This window comes from Suillus subalutaceus (assembly GCF_016647625.1).
Source record: "Suillus subalutaceus strain FC151 chromosome Unknown DFJ58scaffold_34, whole genome shotgun sequence".
In the NCBI taxonomy this organism is placed as follows: domain Eukaryota; kingdom Fungi; phylum Basidiomycota; class Agaricomycetes; order Boletales; family Suillaceae; genus Suillus; species Suillus subalutaceus.
The window spans coordinates 85,440-109,607 of record NW_024540283.1 but is presented as its reverse complement, the minus strand read 5'-3'; the positions used below and the strand labels follow the sequence as shown (position 1 = coordinate 109,607).

Genomic DNA, 24,168 nt, shown 5'->3' with positions numbered 1-24,168 from the left:
CTCATGGGCAATGGACACAGTTAGAACTCAACTGTGCAATGAAATAAAGGAATTGGCTCACAAGCACCACAGACTCTGTTTTCGAGCACCACGGACTCCATTTTCGAGCAACAAGTACAACATCCGAGCAGCTCGAGGGAACCTTTATGAAATTTATTTCAGAAAAGGTGAAAGCAGTGGCTCTGAATATGTTCACAATGGTGACAGCTATTCTGGGCAAGAAGAATGTTACAGCTGATGAAAACTGTGATATGGAGGGTGAGCAACCAGACGAAGAGCAGGAAATGGATTTTGGGGAATTTGGGGGGGACAACCAGTATTGGGCAGATGGCGGCAGCATGGACGAGAATGGAATGCATAGTGATGACGATGAAATAGACAATGACGAAATATCCAATGCACAATGTGGGAGTGAAGGGCAGGGTGAAACGGACAATGCTGCACAGAGGTGTCAAAATGCACAGCGCTGTCGTTGAGCAAAAAGGGCTGGTGAAAGGAGAGCTGCGTTATATCAGATTGTCAGTTACAAGTGTCCATACACTGAGAGCATACCGGCTGACCTTGTTTTTTTTTAAAGAAAGCAGTGATTTGCATCAGCATATTCCTGCGAGCACCAACAAATTCTGCAATTACTTGCAGTGCATCCTCAGCATATTCCTTCACTCAATGTGCACCCCTCAAAAGGTCATAGAGGTCTTAGCTCACGCTGGATTCTCAATCAGTGTAACAACAATCCATCACACCGTAAATTCCATGTCATGTGAGGTTTCGTCCCGAATCAAGCAAGCTGTTCGATCACTGCAGTCAGCATTCGCATATGACAATTTTGATATCAATTTCAAGATGGCACAACCTACCATAGAGTGACAGAGCACATTCGTGAGTGCTACATCAGCTACAATTGTACCAATATCTGGTGTCACCGATCCCGCCACTCTGAAATGCTCAGTGGAGTTGTGGAAGCACGATTCACTCAACCTGGAGGCAACGGATCCTGCAAGTGAATCAATAGATATATTGCAGCTGCACAAAGACGACACATACAACAAGAAAATTGACGGCAGCAAATGTAGCGCCCACCTCGAAGCTTTCACTTGGCATATTCGGAGGATTCTAGTCGAAGATAGCGGCCTTTTTGATCACTATCGTGAGCGACTGGGAAGCCCAGATGTTGTGCTTCAGATTCCACTGCAGAAGACCAACCAGATACCCTGTCAAGTGATGAAGATCAAGCAGTCAACTACTGATGGGAACATGGAAGTAATGGAAAACCTACTTAAGCAAGGTGGCATAGGTGACCCCAAGGATGATAGCTTTGATCCTGTGCATGACGTGGATATGTCAGAATATGTCCTATTCATTCATGATGATCTACTTACAAAGGAGCAACTGGACACTGTCCGAAGATTGCAACAAATCGAAAACACACCAAAAAACAGGTTCCAGTACCTCATTTCCCTTCCCAGCCTTTTCCACTACAAGATGGCTTGTGCTGATGCAATCTGGAGGACATATATCCAGCCCAAGGACTCTCGCGGTGACCATAATAGCTTATATGAGCATATCGGGTGTCTTCAACCAAAAGACGCATTGAAATTCATCAGCAAACCAGGTTTCCGACGCATGCATGAGGTTATTCACCACGATCTCACAATCTTGATGCTTGATTGCTGGAGAGTGAAGGTGAAGAAGAAAAATGGTCAGATCACAACACTGGAGTTGTTTGCCAGTTCACAACCCACCTGGGACGAACTTATTCAGATGTCATACAACATTGTTGTGAACTACATGGTGGCTGGATCCAATCTACGTCAAGCATGTTCAAAAGCTGTAGATGAAAGGGACAAACAGTTCGAGAACCAAATTCTGCGGAATTGTGATGAGCTGCTGTATGTTGATCTCTGCCAGGCAATGAACAGTGGGGATATTTGTTGCGTAGAGGCATCCTTCCTTCCGTGGATTGATATTTTTGCTGCAGTTGGAAAGCATAAATATGCTGCGCAAATTGCGAAGTTCACAAGTGACTTATGATATAAATGGCCTAAAGACTTGTCGCTTATCATTCGCCTCAATTTGCTGTGCAATCCAACTGGGAGGCCAGGGGCTTGGTGAGCGATTGATTGGTTGGTTTAGCGGAACAATCTGTATCCAAAGATCAGTGTTCTCCTACTATGTCATCTGCATGAGTGCTAATCCACGACACTCAAAATCAGGTTATATTTTCAGGATTGGTGTAACAATCATATTGGTGCTAGGCATGTATACCTGCATAAGCCTTCAATAGGTGGACCAAAGTTATTCCTCATATTATTCACTACTCCCCTATCAGCAGTCTTCACTTGTCTCAGCCATCACCCTTGTCTGACGCTATTCTGCACTTTCCCGCACTATGCCCGCACATTCCTGCAGCGCTATTCATGCTCCCGCGACTTATCTGACGCTATTCCCATGCTTATAGCGCTATCAGAACTACCAGCAATGTGTCTATAGGAGCATTAGTGCATGTCCACTCTATCTAGCGCTTGTTCCCGCGCCTAGCGCTAGTCCAGCGCACTGTTCTTGCGCTCTAGGAATCACCCGAAATGTTGGAATCCATCCATGGTCCATCCTACCTCATTGGTATGTAATTTGCCTTGCCTTGAGTTTGTAAAAAGTGCTACAGTCTTATTACATGTATATCCTATCCCTTCTGAGTCCGAGATGGTATAGTTTACTAGTATAAGATGCCTATGGTGATTACTTTGACTTCACTTCCCTTCTACTGTAATTCCTTTCCCTTAGGTTTTACTTAGAAATAGTCACCCTTTAGTTGCGCTCTATGGCCCCTATTTGACTTTCCTTACCCTTTCAATCAATACCTTTGATCTCACTCACTATCCATTACCCTCCTTTGAATCAGTGTCCACTTTCTTGACTTCCACTCTTTCCCGCGCATTAGCGCTCTATCTTGCGACGCGCTATTCCCGCGCTTAGCGCTCTTTTGGGTCTTTCGATCTTGAGTTGTCCTTAGTAGCTTTTCCCTCGGGTTGAACATTCTTGCATCTTTGTTGCAAGTATAGCAGCATAGGCAGAGCATTAGACATATACTGGCTGAGTACCTTAACAAGTGCCTAGTCAGGTTGTGTTTTTCACACTGCATCAGCCATAGGAGAGTGCTGGGCCAGCACAGTCACCATATAAACCAGTGGTGGGCTATCCCGCATCCTGCATAGGAGAGTGCTGGGCCAGCCCAGTCACCATATAAACTGGCAGTGGGCTAGCCCACATCATGCATAGAAGATTGCTGGGCCAGCCCAGTCACCATATAAACTGGTGGTGGGCTAGCCCGCATCAGCCATAGGAGAGTGCTGGGCCAGCCCAGTCACCATATCAACCAGTGGTGGGCTATCCCAGATCCTGCGTAGGAGAGTGTTGGGCCAGCCCAGTCACCATATAAACTGGTGGTGGGCTATCCCGCATTGACTAGTCACTGTCTTTTTCTTTCCGCTTTCATGCTCACATCCAAAGTAATATGTGATGACACTTACTCCAATAAAACCTAGAGTATTGTGGTGTAGGGCATGTTTCAATTGTGCAAAATTAACCAGATGGAGCACGAGATATGTCAGTATCTGGAGTGAGGGAACAGTCAAGAACCTTACCCGACTTACATTCTTCCCTCATCATCAAAGACAACCCCCTCCTACCAAAAATTTCTTCCTTTCTTCTCCAGCTGCTTTGGATTTCGACTTACATTCCTCCCTCATCATCAAAGACAACCCCCTCCTCCTACCACAAATTTCTTCCCTCCTCCTGCCACTTTGGATTTTGTTGGTCAAGGACCTTACCTGACTTACATTCTTCCCTCATCATCAAAGACAACCCTCCTACCACAAATTCCTTCCCGCCTCCTCCATTCATAGGTCAAGGACCTTATGAAGACAAACATTATACTCTAAGTGTCTGAATGTGTGGGCAATTTTTCATAAGAAGTGACCCCTAACACCCCCTGTATATTAATATAATAGAGGATTTAGGATACCCCAGATGGGTCATGGGACAGATTAAATACATTGGCCCAGCAGGCCCAGGCATCCTGGGGAAAGTATTGGATTGGCCCAGGTTACAACCTGCATTGCATGGGAATACCGCCTAAGATCATGCCTCTTAGGTGAGATTATAAGCCAGAATATATGTACCTAAGAGGTACTTTGAGAGGGGTGACTGAAGTGCCTGTGACCCCTCCTCCCATAATCCGGAGTCTATCTCGTTATGTGCATCTTGTGAAAGCACAGCACAAGCCCTATGAGAGGCATGACCCCAGCACACTACAGCACCACTTTGCTGCAAGCCAACTTTCCCCCATTGATTCTAGAATTGTGTCGGATGTTTGGAAGGTACATTAATAGATGCATATCTGCGACTTGTTAATAAACGAGCAACATACCAGGGCAAAATTTTGCTTGAAAATTGATTACAAAACCTGTCTTCTGATGCAATTGCACAGGCTGTCATCACAAAACAAGCTGATGTTGAGTGGAGGTGTGTGCATGCTCTGGCGACAGCTTGGGAAATTCAAGCCATCAAAGAACACAAAAGATTTCTTCAGATTGTTCTTGAAGACGATGGTGACACATATGCTAGTGCTGCATCAGAACCTTGGGGCACCTCACTCCAAGAGCTCTCCAGAGGGAGTGTGGATGAGCTCGATGAGCACCTCCACTTTTGCATGGCTGTATACAGCCCTGACATGATATTGCTCTCTGTTGGAGACAAACAGCTGAATGTTGTTGAGGACATAGCTCGTATGCACGTTGACAATTGCATTGCTGGAGATCGCTTCCTAGACTTCACTTGTTTGGATGACTCAGAAGACCAATGCAGTGGGTGTGAGTCTGTGTGCAGAATGTCGCAAGAGTCTGATGAAATATCTCACATAATTATCATATTGATTGGCCTCCACTTATAATACTGATCTTGCATAACAGGTTCGCCAGTAAAGCACAGGCTGTACCATATGATGCCTTCTGGTTGTTGATGAACTTTTTAGATGTTTTCCTCATATTTCCCCTTTAAAGTTGATCGCGATATTATTCACATCATGTCTTCCCCCCTCCCCCCCTCTTTGTAGTAGTAGTAATAGTATGTTGTGCTCGTTGATTAAATTCTACACCATGGTCTTCATGTATAAAGCATCTTGCATGCACCCTGCGAAAGCAAGACAGACAGAAGCTTCAATGCACTATGTGGTAGTACCGCACAATTTGGCCACCAATTCAGGGATGCAAGTTAACTTTCATCAATGTCCAGGCCTGAGGTACTCTAATACATTCTAATTTCTCAAGCAATGGTGACAACGACATATACCGTGACAAAATCGATGATGGGCCCGGGGTATCCGAGTTGGAGTCTCGAGACATATGCAATCAGTCACTTTCACTGATAGATGACAAAACAGTACTAGCCTGAGTTGTATCGTTCAATACACCGTGACATGGTCCAAGTCATGGTTGCTGTCTTTCCGAGTCTGCATGACATTGATCTCGATGATCATTATGATATGCTTGAACCTAGCCTAAATGTCTGAGTCACTGGCACATTTCGGCGAAGGATAACTCGGACATGAACGCAGCCATGCAACGACACTTACTCCGATTTTCAATATTATGGGCACGAGAGGCTTGCACCATCGATCCATACAGCTTTTTTGGAAGTGTCGATATCATGGACCACACATGCACAGTTATTTTGGGCTCGAGTGCTCTCAGTCTCGTACAAGCCGAAGCAGGAGGAATACTAATTGCGAGAGCCATGGATGTCTACACAATGGAAGTATTTGAAGAAGATATACTCAAGCACTGCAAAGAAAAAGGAGGATATGTGGGAGTGCATGACGTGAACAGGAACCAAGATCATGACTGATGGAATAACTTGAAGAGTCATGAGGCTTGGGCGCTTCAGCTGCACAGCCTATAACACATGCTGTGAAGTAATCACAAGGATGTCACATCCAAAATGTACCAGCTCAAACCCCCAGTGTACTCAACTCCGATTTGACCTGAACACCTATTGTCTCTTGGCGTCAAAACATATAATAAATGATGGACTTGGACTTTGTTGAATGAAAGCTGAGACAGAGATGCACTCGGTAGCTGAAACTGAGGATCATGTCTTCACTCATCATTGGGACACAGGAGGCATCAACAGTGAAGCCCTGTCAGAAATTTGAAGGACACGCCAATTTGCTTGAGGGCGTCATACATTTGCTGGACGAACAATGAATGATGACTTGTTCAAGAGATGGCTCGCTGCAGGTATGGATCTTGAAGAGTGGGCAACAGATAGGAGGGGACTGGCGGGACAGGAGAGCGAAATGCGGCCGCAGCCGATAGAACTGTCTCTGGACAGGAAGAAAGTGGTTAGCAGAAGTGAGGAAGGCAGAGTGAGGTTTTGGGACATCAGCACAGGCAAAGTTATTGCAAAATGGATGGGACATACAGAGGTGGTATAATCTGTTTGTTCAAGTTGGAGTCGAGATGATCGACGAGTGCTTAGCGGATCCATAGATGAGACTGCAAGGGTGTGGGACGTGGAGAACAGAGTGACAATCCTCGGTCCAATTGTGGGCACAAATGGGTGTGCGCAGTCGTATACTCATCAAACATGACTGTCCATGTTTGCAACTGGTGGATATGATGGCCCACCCTTGATTCCCAATTCCGAGTGCCCAGTCAATATCTGGGAGGCGAACTTACATAAATGTATCGCCACTCAGAGCTTTGGCTTGAACCCCGGATGGCAATATCTTGTGTCAAAGGGCACGATTTCCTTTTTTGTCAGGCCCGCATTGCCTTCGCAAATTGCTCATCTGACGAGTCAAGTTTTAGTTACAACATCAATTTATTTGTTTTATCTATTTTACTCTATTATTGTCTCCTCAAGCTCTGGGCCGAGTCATATCCACCTTCTATCTAGATATGGTTGTCTCCGAAATCATCACCATCTGACTCATTCAGCATAAGCTGAATGAGGTGATGATTGATGATCAGCTTCGTTGGGCCAGGGGTACATATCTACAATAATTTACCGTTTGGACCTGACTCGTCTTATCCGCATTGTGCCCTCTGCTTGTCATGTTAGGGGACTCCTGATTCAGACTGAAACCGCATCAATATCCAAAAGGGTAGATATGAGAGCGCAACCCTCAGAACTCAGAGTTCTTCTTGTACTCATCATATGTATTGCTGACAACCATGGTCAGCCCATCTGCAGATCATGAAAGGACCCCATGATTGCACCTAATTGCGACGTTGTGCCCATTCCATGGTCGTAAAAGTAGCGTGGACGCCTGCACCTGCGAGTTCCAACTACATTTCTTTGGTAAGCACATCCTTTCAAGCTTCGGAAGGCCAAACTACCAAACTACAAAATGTTCAAATGAAAGTTTCGAAAAAAAAAATACAGATATGCTCCGAGTCTATGGAGCACTGAGTCTATGGAGCACTGAGTCTATGAAGCACTGGCCCACAGTGTTACCAGGGATACATACTGTGTTGTGGGAATGAAACTACGAAGCGCTGATCCATTTCAGAGCTTGTTCATGGTGTTATTCCAGGAACCATTCAATAATAACCTCATATTTTGTTCTGGTCCATTTTGAGTCAATCCCCAAAACATCTCTAGGTAAGTGGATATGAATTTCAAAGCAACCATTTCAAGCACTGTTCATATCTAGCTACCGCAATGGCACATCATGGGGCAGGAAATTGAGGTAAGTGAAATTGAACTCGAGGCAGGAAATGACTAAAATTCTAGTAAGCCTGAATTGGGTCTGGCACAGTATGGCAGTCTTTACCAGCATGAGCCGGCTTTAGCCTACAATCATGATCAGTGACTACACAATTGGCATGCGGTGATTATCATAGTATAAGCCCCAGACTGACAGTCACAGACCTCTTTTTTCCACTCTCATCACCGTGACCTTCAACCTTACACTGGCAGGTTTACAAAGGTATGTACAGCTACTTTTAACATAATGATAGATTGAAGTCCTTACTCCTGGTACTCCCACCTCATCATGTCAATCATTAAGTTAAGATGGCAGATCCATGGCCCTCTGGGCAATGGCAGGATCACAATGTCAGGCAAAATCATGCAAATCAACTCTATCATCAACTGTCAATGACTGACATGGATGAGTCCGAGCTAGATAATATGCTCCAACTTGTACTGCCATGGCAGTACTGGGAGCAAGGCCTGGGAGAACTTGAATTTGGCGGAACAAGCGCAAGTGCTGTGCCAACCATTCCAAGTTGTCTGAGTCCAAGTCAAGGCAAGTTTAAGTTCCATGACTCACCTGGACTGCCACTTCAACCTTTCAATCTAGCGTTTGGTGTCAGCACTGAAGTGTACTGGCCACAGTCCGCTCTAGCCATTGTGAAAAACACAACCTGACTAGGCACTTGTAAAGGTACTTAGCCAGTATATGTCTAAGCTCTGCCTATGCTGCTATACTTGCAACAAAGATGCAAGAATGTTCGACCCGAGGGAATAGCTACTAAGAACAACTTAAGATAGAAAGACCCGAAAGAGCGCTAAAGTGCAGGAATAGCGCATCGCAAGATAGACACTTCAGTCACCCCTGTTAAAGTACCTCTTAGGTACATATATTCTGGCTTACAATCTCACCTAAGAGGCATGATCTTAGGCAGTATTCCCAGCCAATGCAGGTTATATCCCGGGCCAATTCAACACTTTCCCCACGAAGCCTGGGCCTGCTGGGCCAATGTATTTGATCTGTCCCATGACCCATCTGGGTCATCCTAGATACTTTATTATATGAATACACAGGGGGTGTCAGGGGTCATTTCTCATGAAAAATTACCCACACATTTAGACACTTAGAGTATAATGTTTGTCTTCATAAGGTCCTTGACCTACGAATGGAGGAAGTGAAAAGAAATATGTGGCGAGGGGGGGGGGGGGGCGGCTTGTCTTTGAAGATGTGGAAGAATGTAAGTTGGGTAAGGTTCTTGACCTACAAAATCCAAAGCAGCTGGAGGAGGCAGGAAGAAATTTGTGGTAGACAGGGGGGTTGTCTTTGAAGATGAGGGAAGAATGTAAGTTGGGTAAGGTTCTTGACCTACAAAATTCAAAGCAGCTGGAGGAGGCGGGAATAAATTTGTGGTAGACAGGGGGGTTGTCTTTGACCTAGAAATCCTTCTTGACTGTGCCCTCACTCCAGATACTGACATATTTACACTCCATCTGGTTAATTTGCACAATTGGAACATACTCTGCACCACAATACTCCAGGTTTTATTGGAGTAAGTGTCATCACATATTACTGTGGATGTAAGCATAAAAGCGGAAAGAAAAAGGCAGTGACTGGTCAATGCAGGATAGCCCACCGCTGTTTTATATGGTGACTGGGCTGACCTGGCTCTCTCCTATGCATGATGCGGGCTAGCCCACCGATATGGTGACTGGGCTGACCCAGCACTCTCCTATGCATGATGCGGGCTAGCCCACCGCTGGTTTATATGGTGACTGGGCCGGCCCGGCACCCTCTTCTACGCATGATGTGGGATAGCCCACCGCTGGTTTATATGGTCACTGGACTGGCCCGGCACTCTCCTACGCATGATGCGGGATAGCCCACCGCTGGTTTATATGGTCACTGGGCTGGCCCGGCACTCTCCTTCCCATGATGAGATAGCCCATGTCTGGGATGCCCCACCATCTTTGAATTCTAAGATGGGATAGCCCATGATATATTTGCACTTTCCAAATATTATCTAATAGCAATCACTCAAGAGTTTCGGATATTGCTACAAAAGACTATATATCATATGAATCCGAGTCAAGATCTATATATGCTCCAGCCAATGCAGCTTCCTCCAATTCATCTATCAATTCATCATTCTCCCTCTCCTCATGAGACTCCCAGTCATTCTCAGAATCATACACAGCAGCTGTGCCATCAAGACAGCTTGGTTGATAATACATATTAGCAGCCTCAGCAAGGTCATTCGGGGTGGGGCCCCATGAGTCAGGCAATGGCCAAGCACAAGGGATAGGACGAACTCGAGATTGCCAATGCACAACAAGACCACTCAACAAGCGAGCACGGAGGTCGAAATGAAAGCAGAGATCTTCATTTTCTTCTAAATATACTATCAGTGTCACGGCAGTAGAATGTTGTACAAACTTACCTGCACGAGTGCGAGCCTCCTGCAAGGCATCCCACTCAGCCATCATCCACTCCTGGAGAACACAACTGTTCTCGCATGATACGAGCCCTTTCCTCATTGCACCGGTCTACCTCAAGTTGAAACTTAATTGCTGCGCGCATATTTTCATCCGCTAGCCAGGCAGGTGGGGCCATGTCATTGCCGTCAAGTCCAACATCTTGCCAGATGTCATCATCTACGTCAAGCTGAAAGATACCAGTCGGAGAGATAGAATGAGGCACTATCGCACCGGCAGGAGCCTCGCCTCGTCGAATTAAGTCAATTAGTTTACCACAGAGGTTGTTGTAAGTTGTGACGAGCTTTCGTATGGTAGGGTTGCGCCGTTGAATTGAAGCTTCTGCATGCACATGAAGCTTGTGCTCTAGATCAAAGATAATCACGGACATGTCAACATATTGAAACGAGCTACATACCATTTACTGTCTGACGGTACGACCGTTCAAACCTCTCAATTTCAAATTTGCGCTGGCGCAGACGTTCACGAAGGCGTGCCTTGACAGCTTGCGCATCAAGACGAATTTGAAGGAATATACTACGTCGGAGTTGTTGAAGATCGTTAAGTTGCCCGATGCCAAGGGATGCCTTCCATCGTCGCAGAGTATCAGCAACTTTGGACCGGTGGGTGCGTTCGTCTGCAAGTCGAAGGTTGAAGTCAACATTGTTAAGAGTGTTGCCAGCACAGAGCTGCATCTCAAGAGCACGAACGGAATTGTCCAGGTTACTGAGTGTTCGCTCGAGGGTCAAAATCTTCGATATTTGCTCGTCATTGTTGGTTTTTGATCTCCCTTTCTATTAATGTTAGGGAAATATGAAAATATAAAATAAAGCACGCACTGGATAATGGTTTCGTTTGGTGCTCGACCTGAGCCCTCCATTCCGGGCGTATATTAGCTTCATCTACAGAGAGTTGTCGAAGCGCATGTTCTGCACTGCTCTTCTTTGTCTGGCAACGAGTCCATCTGCGACTCAGCCACTCGCCAAATGTATCGAGATTTTTGCCGTCAAGATGCCGAACTTGCGCATTCAGCACAAAAAGCCGTTGGTGGTACTATCTTAATGTTAGTCAGTCAAGGTATATGAATTAAGATACTTACCCCAGAGACCCGCAAGGGGGGGATCAACATCTTGAGAGCGCTCCACAGGCGCTCACAGCCCTCTCCGTCAGAAAGTCCAAACCCTTCACATTTGCGAGGGTGATAAATAAGCTGACAAGGCCACTGATGTCCGTACGCGTGAAATACGGATATAGAAAAGACGATACGTGAGAGAATACCTTGCTCGAGAAGTTGGTATTTAAGACAACTACGCTTGAGCTGACATGCAATATCATACAAGATACCGACGGTCATGGTTGGCGGAAGATGTTCGAAGAGCTTTTTAATAAGTGCAAGCGCATAATATTGTTTTTCACCTGCTGATGTCATATTGACCAACCATAAGACACAATCATGACGACAAAGTAAGGCCATGATTCCCGTATCGGCGAAGAAACGGGTGCTAGCTTTCTCTCGTTTTTCGTCGGCAGCAAGAAAAGATTCCCTGCAGGCATCCAATGTCGATACAGGGATGCGCATACCATCTTCGTACCCGTCTTCGTTGCCTTCGGGCTTCTTGCGTTTTGTTCCACGACCAGGTAGGGAGCCTCGACAGGCAAGTACGTGAGCTTCCATCCGTGCGACCTCTTCGTCCGAAATGAAAACTGATCGTGTTGGGTTTGGCGGATCTAGGCCATCGGCCCCACGTGAATTGGCTGACCGTTTCTGTGTGAAGCATGCATCGATGCATACATGGCAATCTAGCCTGCAAAAACATCAGCACAGGGGAAAACACGGTAGGATCGACATACTTGAGACGCGAACCGTGATCCTTTTGCCAATCCTGCATTCCAAAACAAACTGGACAACGTGCACGGAGATAATCGCTTGGTTGTGCGGGCAAGACTTCGTCCCCCAAAGAACGCGAAGGAAGATGTTGTGAAATGAGGCTGTATACGTGGTCTTCAGCATTCGTCACAAGGACTGAGTACCAATGATACACGTTACTGAAGCGGGTGGCGAAGATTGTCCTGAAGATGCCAGAGTTAGCTTACTTCAAAAAGAATCATGTAGGCAGACCTTGGTTGAAAGTTTATAACCCCGAGCTGTTAGAAAAACTTCCAATGCTTCACACCAGGCTGTTGTATTGGGGGTGATCTGCACAAAAAGAGTCCTAACGAGCTCTAGTACACGTAGGTCAACAGAAAGAGATGGAGCTATGGGTGCACAGGCAAATAGCCCCAACTTAAGAAGTTGAAGGGGTGCGGGTGCGCAGGGGCAGCAGTCAATGTTGAAAACCTCTAGATCTGGACTACAGTCAATTTGAGCCACAGAACAATATGATGAGTTCATACAATTGAAGAAAACACAAGTCACTTCTAAAGTCTTCCTATGGCATGAAGCCGTACACTCGACATGATCATTTGAAATACAGGCTGATGATGGAGCGAAGAGGATTTGCATTGATATATGAGGTATGGACCGATTAGTGAAGGAATCACTTTGTTTGACCAGCATTGCCACTGATTGAATTTTTTCTGTCGCCCGTTGGAGCGGAGGGATCAGAGAAGAAGTGGACATCATCATAAAACGAAGGCCTGTCCTGGTCAATCAGATCAGAGGGTGGGACATCATGCCAAGGATTGATATTGGAAGTGATTTGTTGGGTGAAATACCGCCTACCCGGAAGTACTAGAACTGGAGGAGGACCTGGAAGATGAAATGTGTTGCTTCCTCGTGGTGTCCGGCACTTCTTGACCATGGATGGGGTAACTAATATTTGCTGCGAATGACGATGGACAGGAGTTGCAGGAGTAGACGTTGAGGCAATATTCCGTGGATGTGGTCCTCCATCCATGGTAGATGTTTCTGGTAGGCACCAAGCCTGCAAGAATATTGTCACTGACTCGAAGTCAGTCAACAAGCACAGAGGAACACAAAGTCCCAGTTCGTATGACCTATGTAGCAAGAATGAGTAGATACTAAACTGGGAGGAGGATAATGGTCATGGACGCCAGTGATCAACAAACAGTGAATAGCACCGGAGCAACAAGTCAATAGAATTCGCTAACAGAAATTGTGCATGACAGAACCATGCTACATAGCAACTCACATCAATGAACAAATACAGAAGGGAACAGAAGTGAGTGTAAATCGTCTATGGATCCGTGTAAAGTATATGAGGGACCATGGGGGGGTGACCTGTGTTGTTGTAAAATGATTGTACATAAAACAGGGCACATTGCTTTATGCATTGCCACTTCTCTCCCTCAGGCATCGACTTGGTGAAAGGCTGTTTGAGATCTTGAGGAGCACCGTCCCATGTGATCAACACTTGACAAAAATTCTCGAAATATGGAAGAGCATCGTGGAAAGACTCAGCATTAAGTCCATCATTCCGAGTCGAAAAATCCTTGTCCCACATGGTGAGGGCATGCTGAGGAAAAATTCCACGGAGCAACTCCATGCGATGCTTCTTCGCCTCCTGATCCAGCCACATATGACCGGCAAGATGTTCATCAAGTTCCAGAAGGTCGTATCGGAAGCTTTGCTTGCAATATGATCTGTTGAACAAGATGATGCGGCGGATTCTCAAGCATTGCTGCTTCGATTTTCTGACCCCTCCATTGCAACATCTGTGGGATCCAGTCCAAAACTGGCATAAAAGTGATAGTGCATCTCCAAAGAATACGTTGAGTTTGGCTTTGGACTTGCCAGTCTTGCCTGATGGCATCTGACCACTTGACGACGAGGGCTGTGGTGTTGGCTGCATGATCAATAGATCATGCCAGCTTTGGGACCAAGGGAGTGGAGATGGAGGCAACATATAAACATGCTTCAGCCACGACTCACGGCATGCCAACCAGTTAGTGAAGTATTTTTTGAGAGACTGTGATGAAAGGACATTGACAAATAATCCAGGATCAGGGAGCCTGTATCCCTCATCCATTATTGCGCGGGTTGGCTTGACATGACTCAAATCTTTCTCCGCGTGACTCATAGCTGATGCGAAGAAGGTGTTGATGTCGGGCATAAACAGGTGAGCCACGTCGCACCATTTGTCACGTCCAACTTGAGACTGGTTCTGGCGCAGAGCAGTTGGTTCATCTAGATAGTCATTAGATAAGAATGGCAAACCAAAATTAGTTTTCATGGTCCTGGTGGGTGCTTTACCCAATGATGGCTCTCTGGAAGCTGCAAAGTGATTGACTTTGGTGTGATCTATGGAGATCTCTTCAAAGTAAGGTACAGTTGATGAACCGCAGCCTGGCGTTGATGATCACTTGGACCCTTGTGCCGGATATCGAAAGGTTGAGCAAAGTTCTTAATGGGATGGAGGTACATCCCAAACACAAGGTCAGCAAGAGTGAAGGGAACAACTTGGTGGATGTTAATATTATCATTGACGAGCCTGACATCTTGTATCAACCACACAGGTACACCAGCCTTGTGGAGCCTCAATGCGATAGTGGAGTCTGTGGTGAAGCACCCCATCCAAGTCTTGTTGACCCCATGCACTCTGTCCTCAAATTTCAACCGCAGCTCAAATATCTCAAGGTAATACATCATGCTCCATATCTCCAGGAATCGCCTCTGAAACTTGGCCAAGATCATCACAATATCTCGCCATGCCCGCTGTAGAGACTCGCATTTCTCCAGGCTCATATGGGCCAAATTCACGCTTTTTCACGACGCCCTCGATATCCATGCAACGCGCCTTCTAAATCCGAAACGCGCTCCGAACGCGACAAACGCGCTTTCGCGCTAGCGCGTTTCTACCCATACACACTTTCGCATATCGAGTATCCACATTCCTGCAGTCGCGCATCCGTAATAACGCGCTGTGTCGCGTTTCGTCTTAGTCGCGTTTCGTCTTATTCGCATTTCGTCGTGTTTCGCATTTCGTCGTGTTCTGTCGTGTTTCGCCTCTGTCGCGTTTCGCGTTTTGTCGCGTTTCGCCTCTGTCGCGTTTCGCCTCTGTCGCGTTTCGCCTTTGTCGCATTTCACGCTGTCGCGTTTTTCGCTGTTGCGCCTCGCCTTCTCTCATCCTCGCATTGACGAACCCTCGCTACTGCCTGCTCGCACCTTCCCAGTTACGCACATATGCGCCTTGGCGCGTACCAGCGCGTTTGAGCGCGTTACATCAGACTTCATCGCACTTCCCTAGGATCCGTCGCCCGTCCTCCGCATGTCCTGTCCTAGTCCTCCAAGGTCCATTGGTGCGTGCTCTTTTCACTAGAACTCATATGGCATCACACAGGCACTTGTACTTATCACTATGTTACATTATGGACCCTGACTTACCTCATCACCTACCTTAGTGCTCCCTACTCGGTTCCGAGGCCTGGGAACTTGCTTAGCATACTTACACGTCAGCATGTTCATTTTTCTGGGACTCACCCCCGCTCGACTACCATCAGAAAGTGGATAGTTGAAGTTTCTAGCAGAAGACACTTGTTTCCATCTAATTGGCGCTTTGACACCTTTAAGTGTCTATTTCTACATCTATCAAAGCCCTGATTCTCCCATTTTGATTGTCGCCTCTACTCGAAGCACTCCGCTGTGATCGCACGAAGAGCGCCTTGGTATTGAAGCGCGCTTTTCCGCACTTTCCGCCTTATCAGCGCATTTAGGCGCTTTTAGCTAGCGCTCTTCGCTTTTGGGTATATTACTTGCCTTAGTGTCCCCTCCAGGCTTAGAGGCCGAACTGCTGGTTAAAGATCCCCCTCACCTTTCTATAGAGGAATCTTTCTCAGTCGCAATCCCCTTGGGACGATTTTCCACTCGTATCCAGAGGAGCACTTGAGAGCCCACTTCCCACTCTTCCCCCTAGCACGCAGCTATCATTCCTCGCCCTCACCGCGTCTCTTTAAAGTGCTCAAAAACAGAGCGCAACCCAGTGACCCATCCAACAACTGTGTCTTGCTTGTTTTCTTGGAATAGCTTGTAGGAACCGACACGCTTGTTAGCCTGTTCGTAGAGTCGAAATAGGTGATCACGGTGGGTGGACTTCAGCTTGCCAAAGACATGACCAGGAGATAATGGCTCAAAATCATCAGAAAAAGCTGGCAACCACCAAGCATACCACAGGTCAGTGCCGGGCTCATGGAATTCACATCGCGGAATGGTAAAACTCCAGGTGTAAGTGTCTGCTTACATTTGAGGCCACTGGAAAGGATCCATCACCCAAAACTTCCCATCCGCCCTTGCTTGCATGATATTGGAGGGATTGTCGTATAGTTGGGGAATGAAAGTCATGTTAGGCAAAGTGAAAACGAGTTGACCATCATAGGCAAGAGAGCGTGTGTCTGTAGCTGTAATAGCATCTATATCAAAATTAGAGGAGGATCACAGGACAATCACTAAGGGCACTTACTGTCACCATCGCATAAGAATGGTTTAAATTCACGAGGTATTGTCAGAGGCATTGTCAGAGGAACTGCAAATAACAGAAAGGTGACTATCTGATGAGAGTGAGTGATCGAGCGATGAACCAACAAAGGCACAGTAAGTGCAAGCTAAGACTTGAAGGAATCTGCCAGTGAATGTGTTGAAGAGTAATACTGTAACTGAAGTTAGAGTAGCGAGTGCTATTGCACAGTAACACGAAGGCAGAATAGTCAGCAGCAATGATGAGATGGGAGGAGATGGAAGAGTTGGAAAGAGAACAAGAAAAGGTAAAGGGTAAAAGGTAAGTAAAGGCGCAAAGTGTTCGGATTACGCCCTGGGATAACCCAAATGGGTTTGTGACCAACTTGTGAGACTTGTGAAGTGAGAAGTGTTAGAACAAACATTCGAAAACCTCAGCCAACTATGCCAGTGACCTTCCTCCTCTCTATTCCAGCACTACTCTGCACCTCAACTCCTCTGAAGCTGCCTTCGCGGTAGCTCACACTATTGGAAGTGACTTTGTGTCAGCACTGTTACTACTACTCAATCTGCCACTGTCCTCCGATGTCCAGCTTACCATCTCCATTTGCTTCGACACTCCCATCAGTCTCTTGGAGCTCCTGCCTTTGTGATAGCAGATGTCATTGGGTGCTATTGTCGACACTGTCTGGTAGCTAAGTCATAGTTTGCTTTTCATCTTCTTGCGCTCAACTTGTGTTCCGGTATTTCCTGGCACAACCGTTGATCGGTGTCTGTTGAAGGCGAAGGATCAGACATGGTCTACATACAGGTGTGTAGAACCATTCTTAATTGTCTAGCTCACATCTAATCATCAGCGCCCATTATCACTCTTGAATTAGATGCAGTCTGCAATGCTCATGCCCATTCCTCACAGGGTCATTGAATATCAGCCATATTAGGTGAGAGTGTTATCATTTGTCGACCATGGTGTCTGATAATAGATATCAAGCAATCCAGCTGGGTACAAACCTGTCAGTGCACATCATCCCGTCTTGCATGTTGCTCCTCAGACTATTAAAATGTGATTGACAGGACTTTCCGCTTGCGATGCTGTTAAGCCTTCACTTCAAGCCGATAGCTTGGTAGGCGGCCCCACGCGCTCAAAGAGATTTCCTTGGAGACTCACATTTAATGATGCGCCATCCATCTACGCTCAGGCTCTCCTATATTGGTGACACTTGTCATTGCGGTCCCTACTGACGATCCGGCCCTATCAGGTTAGTCCAACCTGCGGTTTCTGTTAATTCTTCATTAATTAGTGTCCACCCACAGCTGTGTCCATGGATGGCCTCACCCGTTCCAAATGCGATCTGTGTGTCATATATCTGCCATCTGGGAAGCCACACCATTAGAGTATTGGACTCTTCTGGCGAAGTTTGTTCGTCGTCCAGCTGACGATATTATAGTACACCATAGGCGCCCTGTTCCTACCTTTAAAAACCAGGTATGCTCAAATTTCTCACCATCAACTCTCTGTCACTCAACATCATTCTCACTACAGTATTTTCCTTCTCGTCTTGAGAATTTGCTTGAAAAGTCAGATAGGTTAGAATTCTCCATCACGCTTGTATACTGTTCTAACTTACTCCTACATCAGTTTTTACTTGCATTCGCTGTTTGTGAGACTTCGTGTCTTCTTGGCCGCTGAAAAGGACTTCATGTTCTTCAAGCTCCCTCTGCCATGCCTCCCAAAAAAACTTCTTCCACCAAAAAGGGCGCTAACCTGCGGATGGAAACTCCAGTCGTCGACTTCGTGATGCGTACCCGCAGTGGTGTGCCTATCAACCAACACATGGTACATTTATTTTTATTTTTATTTTATTTATCACAAGACATTGATATTTGTCGTCTTTGAAAGCATCAGACTAAGACACAACCACCCGCCAAAAAAAATCAAACCTACCCCCTTGCTGAGGGGGAACTCGTTCCTGAACTTCGATGACTACAGTGCCATCCTTGCCCAGTGCGCGAAATCCTCCGTTGCTACCACAGAGCTCCGCACTGACGCTGAGTCTGACAAGGGCAATCCTGTAGATGATACCAAAATTCATGGTAGGTACCACCGTCTCCCATCAATTCTTTTCACTAATAGTCCTTTTTTCATCTCCTAGAATCCTTACCCCCCTCTGATACTCCAGAGGATGAAGGCTCTTCCTTCGATGGCACCCCTTCCTCGGAGAACAACTAGCTGTACCGAAATCGACAAGCAAGGAGTCGGGCTGAACACCGTGCAATGCTTGTTCAGCATGATCCTTCCTCTTTGGAAGAGGAGTCTGACGAAGATGATGATGAATACAAAGAAGATCAAGAAGCCGACAAAGAAAAAGAAGAAGAAGACAACGACGATGACAACAACAACAACAACAACAACAACAACAACAACAACAACAACAACAACAACAACAACAACAACAACAACAACAACAACAACAACAACAACAACAACAACAACAACAACAACAACAACTTACCTGCGCCTCCATCAAAGGCGAAGTTGCCCAAGAAGCGCACGCCTCCAAAAGCTCTCCCCCCAAAATCAACAGTAACAGAGACTTCCTTGACCACCCAGGTACTCCAGGCTGCCAGGCATGTGATGACGAAGTTGGTCGAGAAGAGTGCTGTCTCCAGTGCTCTGCCGAAAAGCTCCATGGCAATGGAGACTGATGATGACAATGACGACCTTCCCGTCACTTCTAGACCTGGGCGGCTGTGCCAGGAAGGCATAGGCAACGCGCAGGAGCTCGGGCGCAAGACGCTTCACGCTGCCAAGATAATTTGGCACAAATATGGAAAATCTGCATGTACAATACTCATCGAGGCTGGGTTGTCTGTGAAACACTCCAGGGCCGAGACCCCATGGAACATGCACCAAGGATGGTACAAAGGAAAATATCCTCGAGAAACGGATGAAGGTGAGTTTTTATTTCATGTTGTGGTGCCCATAATAACCAATATCCTCTGGTAGAACTTGTTGATTGGAGAAAGAGACAGTGACCCTCTGTGGGATGACATACAAATGCACTATGATTGTCACTTGGGCGGTGCTAATAACAATCGATCACGTGCCAGTATCATTATGTCTACAAGGGACGCACTCGCTAAGCGTGTAATTATTTTGACAGTACTTGTTTGTATTATGGCTTACTGTTGCATAGTTTGCAGCTTATTCTCACCTAGAAGGCATTGAGGTCATTGGCTGTGTCTTTGATTCGACTCCTGATGAGGCAGCCCGACAGGCCTCGGGTTTTGTCGCAGGCTCATCCACGTTCATGGATCTCACCAATGAACGCCAAGTGGACGCCCAACTTGCATTAGATTGGATTATTACTGCAGCGAAGTACGTAGCTTGAAACTACTCTGAGTTTAATCTTACAATGTGTCCAGGGCAAAAAACTACCAGCTCGCAATGCCGCAGTTTGGAGGAGCTTATGATATTTTATTTTCGAAGCCTGGTGAAGCCCCGCAGGACTGTTACCGACGTATCTGGTCGGTCATGGTGCTTGAGAAACTAGGTAAGCTCAACTTATCCCCGTCCATGACTCGATTTCAAGTCTATTCACCAGAACAATTCAGCTATAAACAAAGTCCGTCCAGTGGCAGAAGCTACTTGACGTTGCATACCAGAACAAGTTCCAATTCGAACTCTGGCCTGACGAAGTTCCCCTGGTTGGCCCAGACTTCAATTACCACACCCTCAGCACACAATACCTGAAGTTACTCGTTGTACCTTACATCAAGCGCAGGGCTTCACAATATTATGACGCCAAACTGAAGACAGAAGCTGAGAACTTACTCAAACTTCAGCGCAAGCAAGGACGCAGCAATAAAACTCTTGATGATATCATTGACGAGTTGGATGTCGCTGTGTCCGAGATTGATATTGTTTCTTGGCCGAAAGGTACTTATTGCCCTGTTCATTTTCATGTCTAATGTTGTTGCTGCAGATCACATCGAGCAATGTGAAAAGGACGATGCTAAAATGTTTGACATTCCTTTGGTCACCAGCACTTCCCACATCATTCTCCGGAAACTTGCAGACTCCGAAAAATTCAAGCAGTGCATCCCCAGAGGGTTGCTTCAAAGTACAAGGAAGCAACATCAATATGTGGTTCAAATGTTGGCGCTCCTTCGGGAGGGAGGCAGCTTGGAGATACTACTCGGGATTGCCGGTCTCAACAACAGACCTCCACTGCTTGTGAATATTCTATTGTTCATGAGGACCACTACACTGATGATGGTCTGCCCCATCCAGAACGCTGCCCATCGGGGTTTCAGCTGCAGAAGTCTTGCAAGCGACCACATGCAGAGGATTTTGGCAAGTCCATTAATTACTTGCAGATTCTCTTCTAATCGAGCATTCAGCAGATCAACAACTTGAATCTGAGGCTGATAGCTTTGATGCATCAGACTCTCGTATCAGGAAGAAGTCAAAGGTGAGCTGAAGACTAATATCTTCTATCATTATCTCATTCAATTCAATTTTCAGGTTGTACGTCATTGTGATGGTGCACCACATGTTGAATTGCCACCTCTGCACTTTGTCCCTGCTCATCCTCAACTTCAACTTCAACCTCGCCCTCGCCCTCGTGCACCTACACCTGACTACAAACCACGTCAGCACTGGGATGATGAGGTACAGCAGGTGTCTCTGCATCATCTTCATTCCTATGGGCATAATGTTGCCCATCATCATCGCCATGATTTTTTGGCTGCAGGCCCTTCGAGAGTGGTTGCAAGGCCACGTGAGAGATCTGATTATGGCAGGAACACTCCGGCTCCTGGGTATGATTCATATGATCGTGATTTCATTTACCATGACTAATGTTTCATATCACTCGAACTATTGTGTATGTACTTGTGTATGATAACTTGAATGACTATGTGTTTTGTGGTCCCAAACTGTGGTGCACAATGGGCACTCGAAAGATAATGTCAGCATTGGGGAGTTTTCATATGTGTAAATTTAGGTCATTATGGCTATCCCACTTAATAAATTAAGAATAATGAACTATCTCACTTATATATAGATTGGGTTGCTGGGTCATCCCAAGGATCAATTGATGGTAAGTGGGCTATCCCTGGTGGTATGTTGAAGCTATATATATATGCAGTGGGCCATCCCAGGGCTTGTATTGGGCTGACCCATATGTATGTAAGTAGTGATGGGCTATCCCTGGTGGTATGTTAAAGATATATATATATGCAGTGGGTCAGCCCAGTGTCTATGTACATAATATGCGGTGGGCCAGCCCAGGGCTCGTATTGGGCTGACCTGTACTATGTATGAATACCAATGGGCTACCCCACTGTGTATAAGGGCTTGTATTGGGCTGACCCTGCATATGAAATTAGTGATGGGCTATCCCACTGTGTATAATAGACTGTCCCTTGAATATTGAACAAGTAAGAAGCTAACCCATATCACACCTATCAGGCAGTTGGGTAAGAAGGGATAGTGGAGTACTAACATAAAAGTCCTGCACTTGGATATTGTATGAGGTTAAGCGACAAGAACAGGAGGGCTTGGTGATCTAGTCCATGGAAGAGGAGTGGTGATGGGTTGAAGCCCAAGGGCATTTAACCTATTGGTAGTTGTGCATTGAAGATAAAGAATGTAGCTTCCATAGAGAATGACCATGATGATAAGGAGGATGAGGACAATTAAGAACCAGCGATTGATGAAATCATAGGTCAGGAAATTGAGAGATCATTGGTGAACCATGGAATGTGCTGCTAAACTAGTGTCAGATTTGCAAGAGCAAGTCACCACTGGGAATATTACAATAAAAAATGAGTTAGTTAAAGTAGAGAGGCTTAGGAGTAAGTACTGACCCAGATGAGCAACCTAGTGAAATAGTAAAGAAAGGAGAGAGAACAATTGAAGGCCTAATACTGGATGTGGATGTTGCAAAATAGAATGTAGAAGAAAGAGAGAAGAAAAACTGTACAGAACTTTTATAGAATGTGGAAAAATAGTGACAAACAAGTAATAACATTTGGACTGGGCCAGCCCAGTCACTATATAAACCAGCAGTGGGCTAGCCCATGTCATGTGTAGGAGAGTGCCGGGCTAGCCCAGTCATCTTATAAACCAGCGGTGGGCTAGCCCACATCATGCGTAGGAGAGTGCTGGGCTGGCCCAGTCACCTTATAAACCAGCGGTGGGCTATCCCGCATTGACCAGTCACTGTCTTTTTGTTTCCGCTTTCATGCTTGCATCCAAAGTAATATGTGATGACACTTACTCCAATAAAACCTGGAGTATTATGGTGCAGGGCATGTTCCAATTGTGCAAATTAACTAGGTAGAGTGTAAAATATGTCAGTATCTGGAGTGAGGGCAGAGTCAAGAAGGATTTCTAGGTCAAGGACCTTACCTGACTTACATTCTTCCCTTATCTTCAAAGACAACCCCTCCGTCTACCACAAATAGGACCTTGCCTGACTTACATTCTTCCCTCATCTTTCAAGACAACCCCCCTCCTACCACAAATTTCTTTCCGCCTCCTCCAGCCGCTTTGAATTTCATAGGTCAAGAACCTTACCCAACTTACATTCTTCCCTCATCTTCAAAGACAACCCCCCCATCTACCACAAATAGGACCTTACCCGACTTACACTCTTCACTCATCTTTGAAGACAACCCCCCCTGCTACCACAAATTTCTTCCCGCCTCCTCCAGCTGCTTTGAATTTCATAGGTCAAGACATTATCCGACTTACATTCTTCCCTCATCTCCAAAGATAACCCCCCTCCTCCAGCTGCTTTGAATTTCATAGGTCAAGGACCTTATCCAGCTTACATTATACTCTAAGTGTCTGAATGTGTGGGTAATTTTTCATGAGAAATGACCCCTGACACCCCCTGTGTATTCATATAATAAAGTATTTAGGATGACCCAGATGGGTCATGGGACAGATCAAATACATTGGCCCAGCAGGCCCAGGCTTCGTGGGGAAAGTGTTGAATTGGCCCGGGATACAACCTGCATTGCATGGGAATACCGTCTAAGATCATGCCTCTTAGGTGAGATTGTAAGCCAGAATATATGTACCTAAGAGGTACTTTAAGAGGGGTGACTGAAGTGTCACAGGTGCATTTATGTCATCATCAGATGAATCATAGGGACTAGTATCAGATAATGACAGTGATCTTGCACAGTGTTTGGTGTGTTTAGTTGGTGAGGTGACAGTATGACACGCATGATGATGAGTCGTCCTATTGGTAATAGCCGAATGGAAATCTTGTTCATGGTCATTCAAAGGGGTATTAACTCTGCCCTTGCTTGGGCCTTCATAGTCAGGACGAGACTGCCTGACAATGCTTTGAGGAGGAACTTGAACAGTAGTCATACCTTTGAGTTGTGGACTGGAGACAGTGTGGCTGAGTTTGAAATTCTGAGGTGCTTTTATGACACAGTTTTTAAAATGGGTTTTGGGCGTTTCACTCAGATACTCACTTGAAAAAGTCATGAAAAGGTTCTTGAGCCAT

At 46.0% G+C, this 24,168-nt stretch overlaps 8 protein-coding genes across 8 annotated transcripts; 4 read left to right on the top strand and 4 right to left on the bottom strand.

The window, feature by feature from the left end:
* Window positions 1–197: 197 nt before the first annotated feature.
* On the top strand, window positions 198–2,031 carry DFJ58DRAFT_726268 (uncharacterized protein; the record flags this gene model as incomplete). Its single annotated transcript, XM_041385345.1, has 2 exons — window positions 198–405; window positions 950–2,031. 2 exons carry the CDS (start codon window positions 198–200, stop codon window positions 2,029–2,031), a joined length of 1,290 nt encoding a protein of 429 aa, XP_041245459.1.
* A 2,141-nt stretch (window positions 2,032–4,172) lies between these two features.
* DFJ58DRAFT_840127 (uncharacterized protein) lies at window positions 4,173–5,017 on the top strand (the record flags this gene model as incomplete). The annotated part of the gene is made up of 3 exons (XM_041392579.1): window positions 4,173–4,376; window positions 4,487–4,868; window positions 4,968–5,017. The coding sequence occupies 3 exons, from the start codon at window positions 4,173–4,175 to the stop codon at window positions 5,015–5,017; spliced, it is 636 nt and encodes a 211-aa protein (XP_041245458.1).
* A 4,060-nt stretch (window positions 5,018–9,077) lies between these two features.
* On the bottom strand, window positions 9,078–9,365 carry DFJ58DRAFT_626977 (uncharacterized protein; the record flags this gene model as incomplete). Its single annotated transcript, XM_041381128.1, has 1 exon — window positions 9,078–9,365. A coding segment is annotated over one exon (288 nt), but the record flags the coding sequence as incomplete, so codon positions are not given.
* An 863-nt stretch (window positions 9,366–10,228) lies between these two features.
* DFJ58DRAFT_715694 (uncharacterized protein) lies at window positions 10,229–12,730 on the bottom strand (the record flags this gene model as incomplete). The annotated part of the gene is made up of 7 exons (XM_041384149.1): window positions 10,229–10,593; window positions 10,646–11,017; window positions 11,067–11,280; window positions 11,327–12,032; window positions 12,079–12,250; window positions 12,367–12,573; window positions 12,622–12,730. The coding sequence occupies 7 exons, from the start codon at window positions 12,728–12,730 to the stop codon at window positions 10,229–10,231; spliced, it is 2,145 nt and encodes a 714-aa protein (XP_041245456.1).
* Window positions 12,731–13,424: 694 nt separating this feature from the next.
* DFJ58DRAFT_726266 (uncharacterized protein) lies at window positions 13,425–14,932 on the bottom strand (the record flags this gene model as incomplete). The annotated part of the gene is made up of 2 exons (XM_041385344.1): window positions 13,425–14,500; window positions 14,551–14,932. 2 exons carry the CDS (start codon window positions 14,930–14,932, stop codon window positions 13,425–13,427), a joined length of 1,458 nt encoding a protein of 485 aa, XP_041245455.1.
* A 1,191-nt stretch (window positions 14,933–16,123) lies between these two features.
* Window positions 16,124–16,695, bottom strand: DFJ58DRAFT_840125 (uncharacterized protein; the record flags this gene model as incomplete). The annotated part of the gene is made up of 3 exons (XM_041392578.1): window positions 16,124–16,400; window positions 16,425–16,593; window positions 16,644–16,695. 3 exons carry the CDS (start codon window positions 16,693–16,695, stop codon window positions 16,124–16,126), a joined length of 498 nt encoding a protein of 165 aa, XP_041245454.1.
* Window positions 16,696–18,359: 1,664 nt separating this feature from the next.
* Window positions 18,360–22,213, top strand: DFJ58DRAFT_840124 (uncharacterized protein; the record flags this gene model as incomplete). The annotated part of the gene is made up of 14 exons (XM_041392577.1): window positions 18,360–18,473; window positions 18,511–18,730; window positions 18,886–19,590; window positions 19,841–20,015; window positions 20,063–20,174; window positions 20,273–20,576; window positions 20,623–20,997; window positions 21,044–21,111; window positions 21,165–21,311; window positions 21,394–21,420; window positions 21,706–21,741; window positions 21,803–21,830; window positions 22,059–22,081; window positions 22,178–22,213. The coding sequence occupies 14 exons, from the start codon at window positions 18,360–18,362 to the stop codon at window positions 22,211–22,213; spliced, it is 2,370 nt and encodes a 789-aa protein (XP_041245453.1).
* Window positions 22,214–22,863: 650 nt separating this feature from the next.
* On the top strand, window positions 22,864–23,252 carry DFJ58DRAFT_621328 (uncharacterized protein; the record flags this gene model as incomplete). The annotated part of the gene is made up of 2 exons (XM_041381041.1): window positions 22,864–22,982; window positions 23,111–23,252. Coding segments are annotated over 2 exons (261 nt in total), but the record flags the coding sequence as incomplete, so codon positions are not given.
* Between the last annotated feature and the right edge of the window lie 916 nt (window positions 23,253–24,168).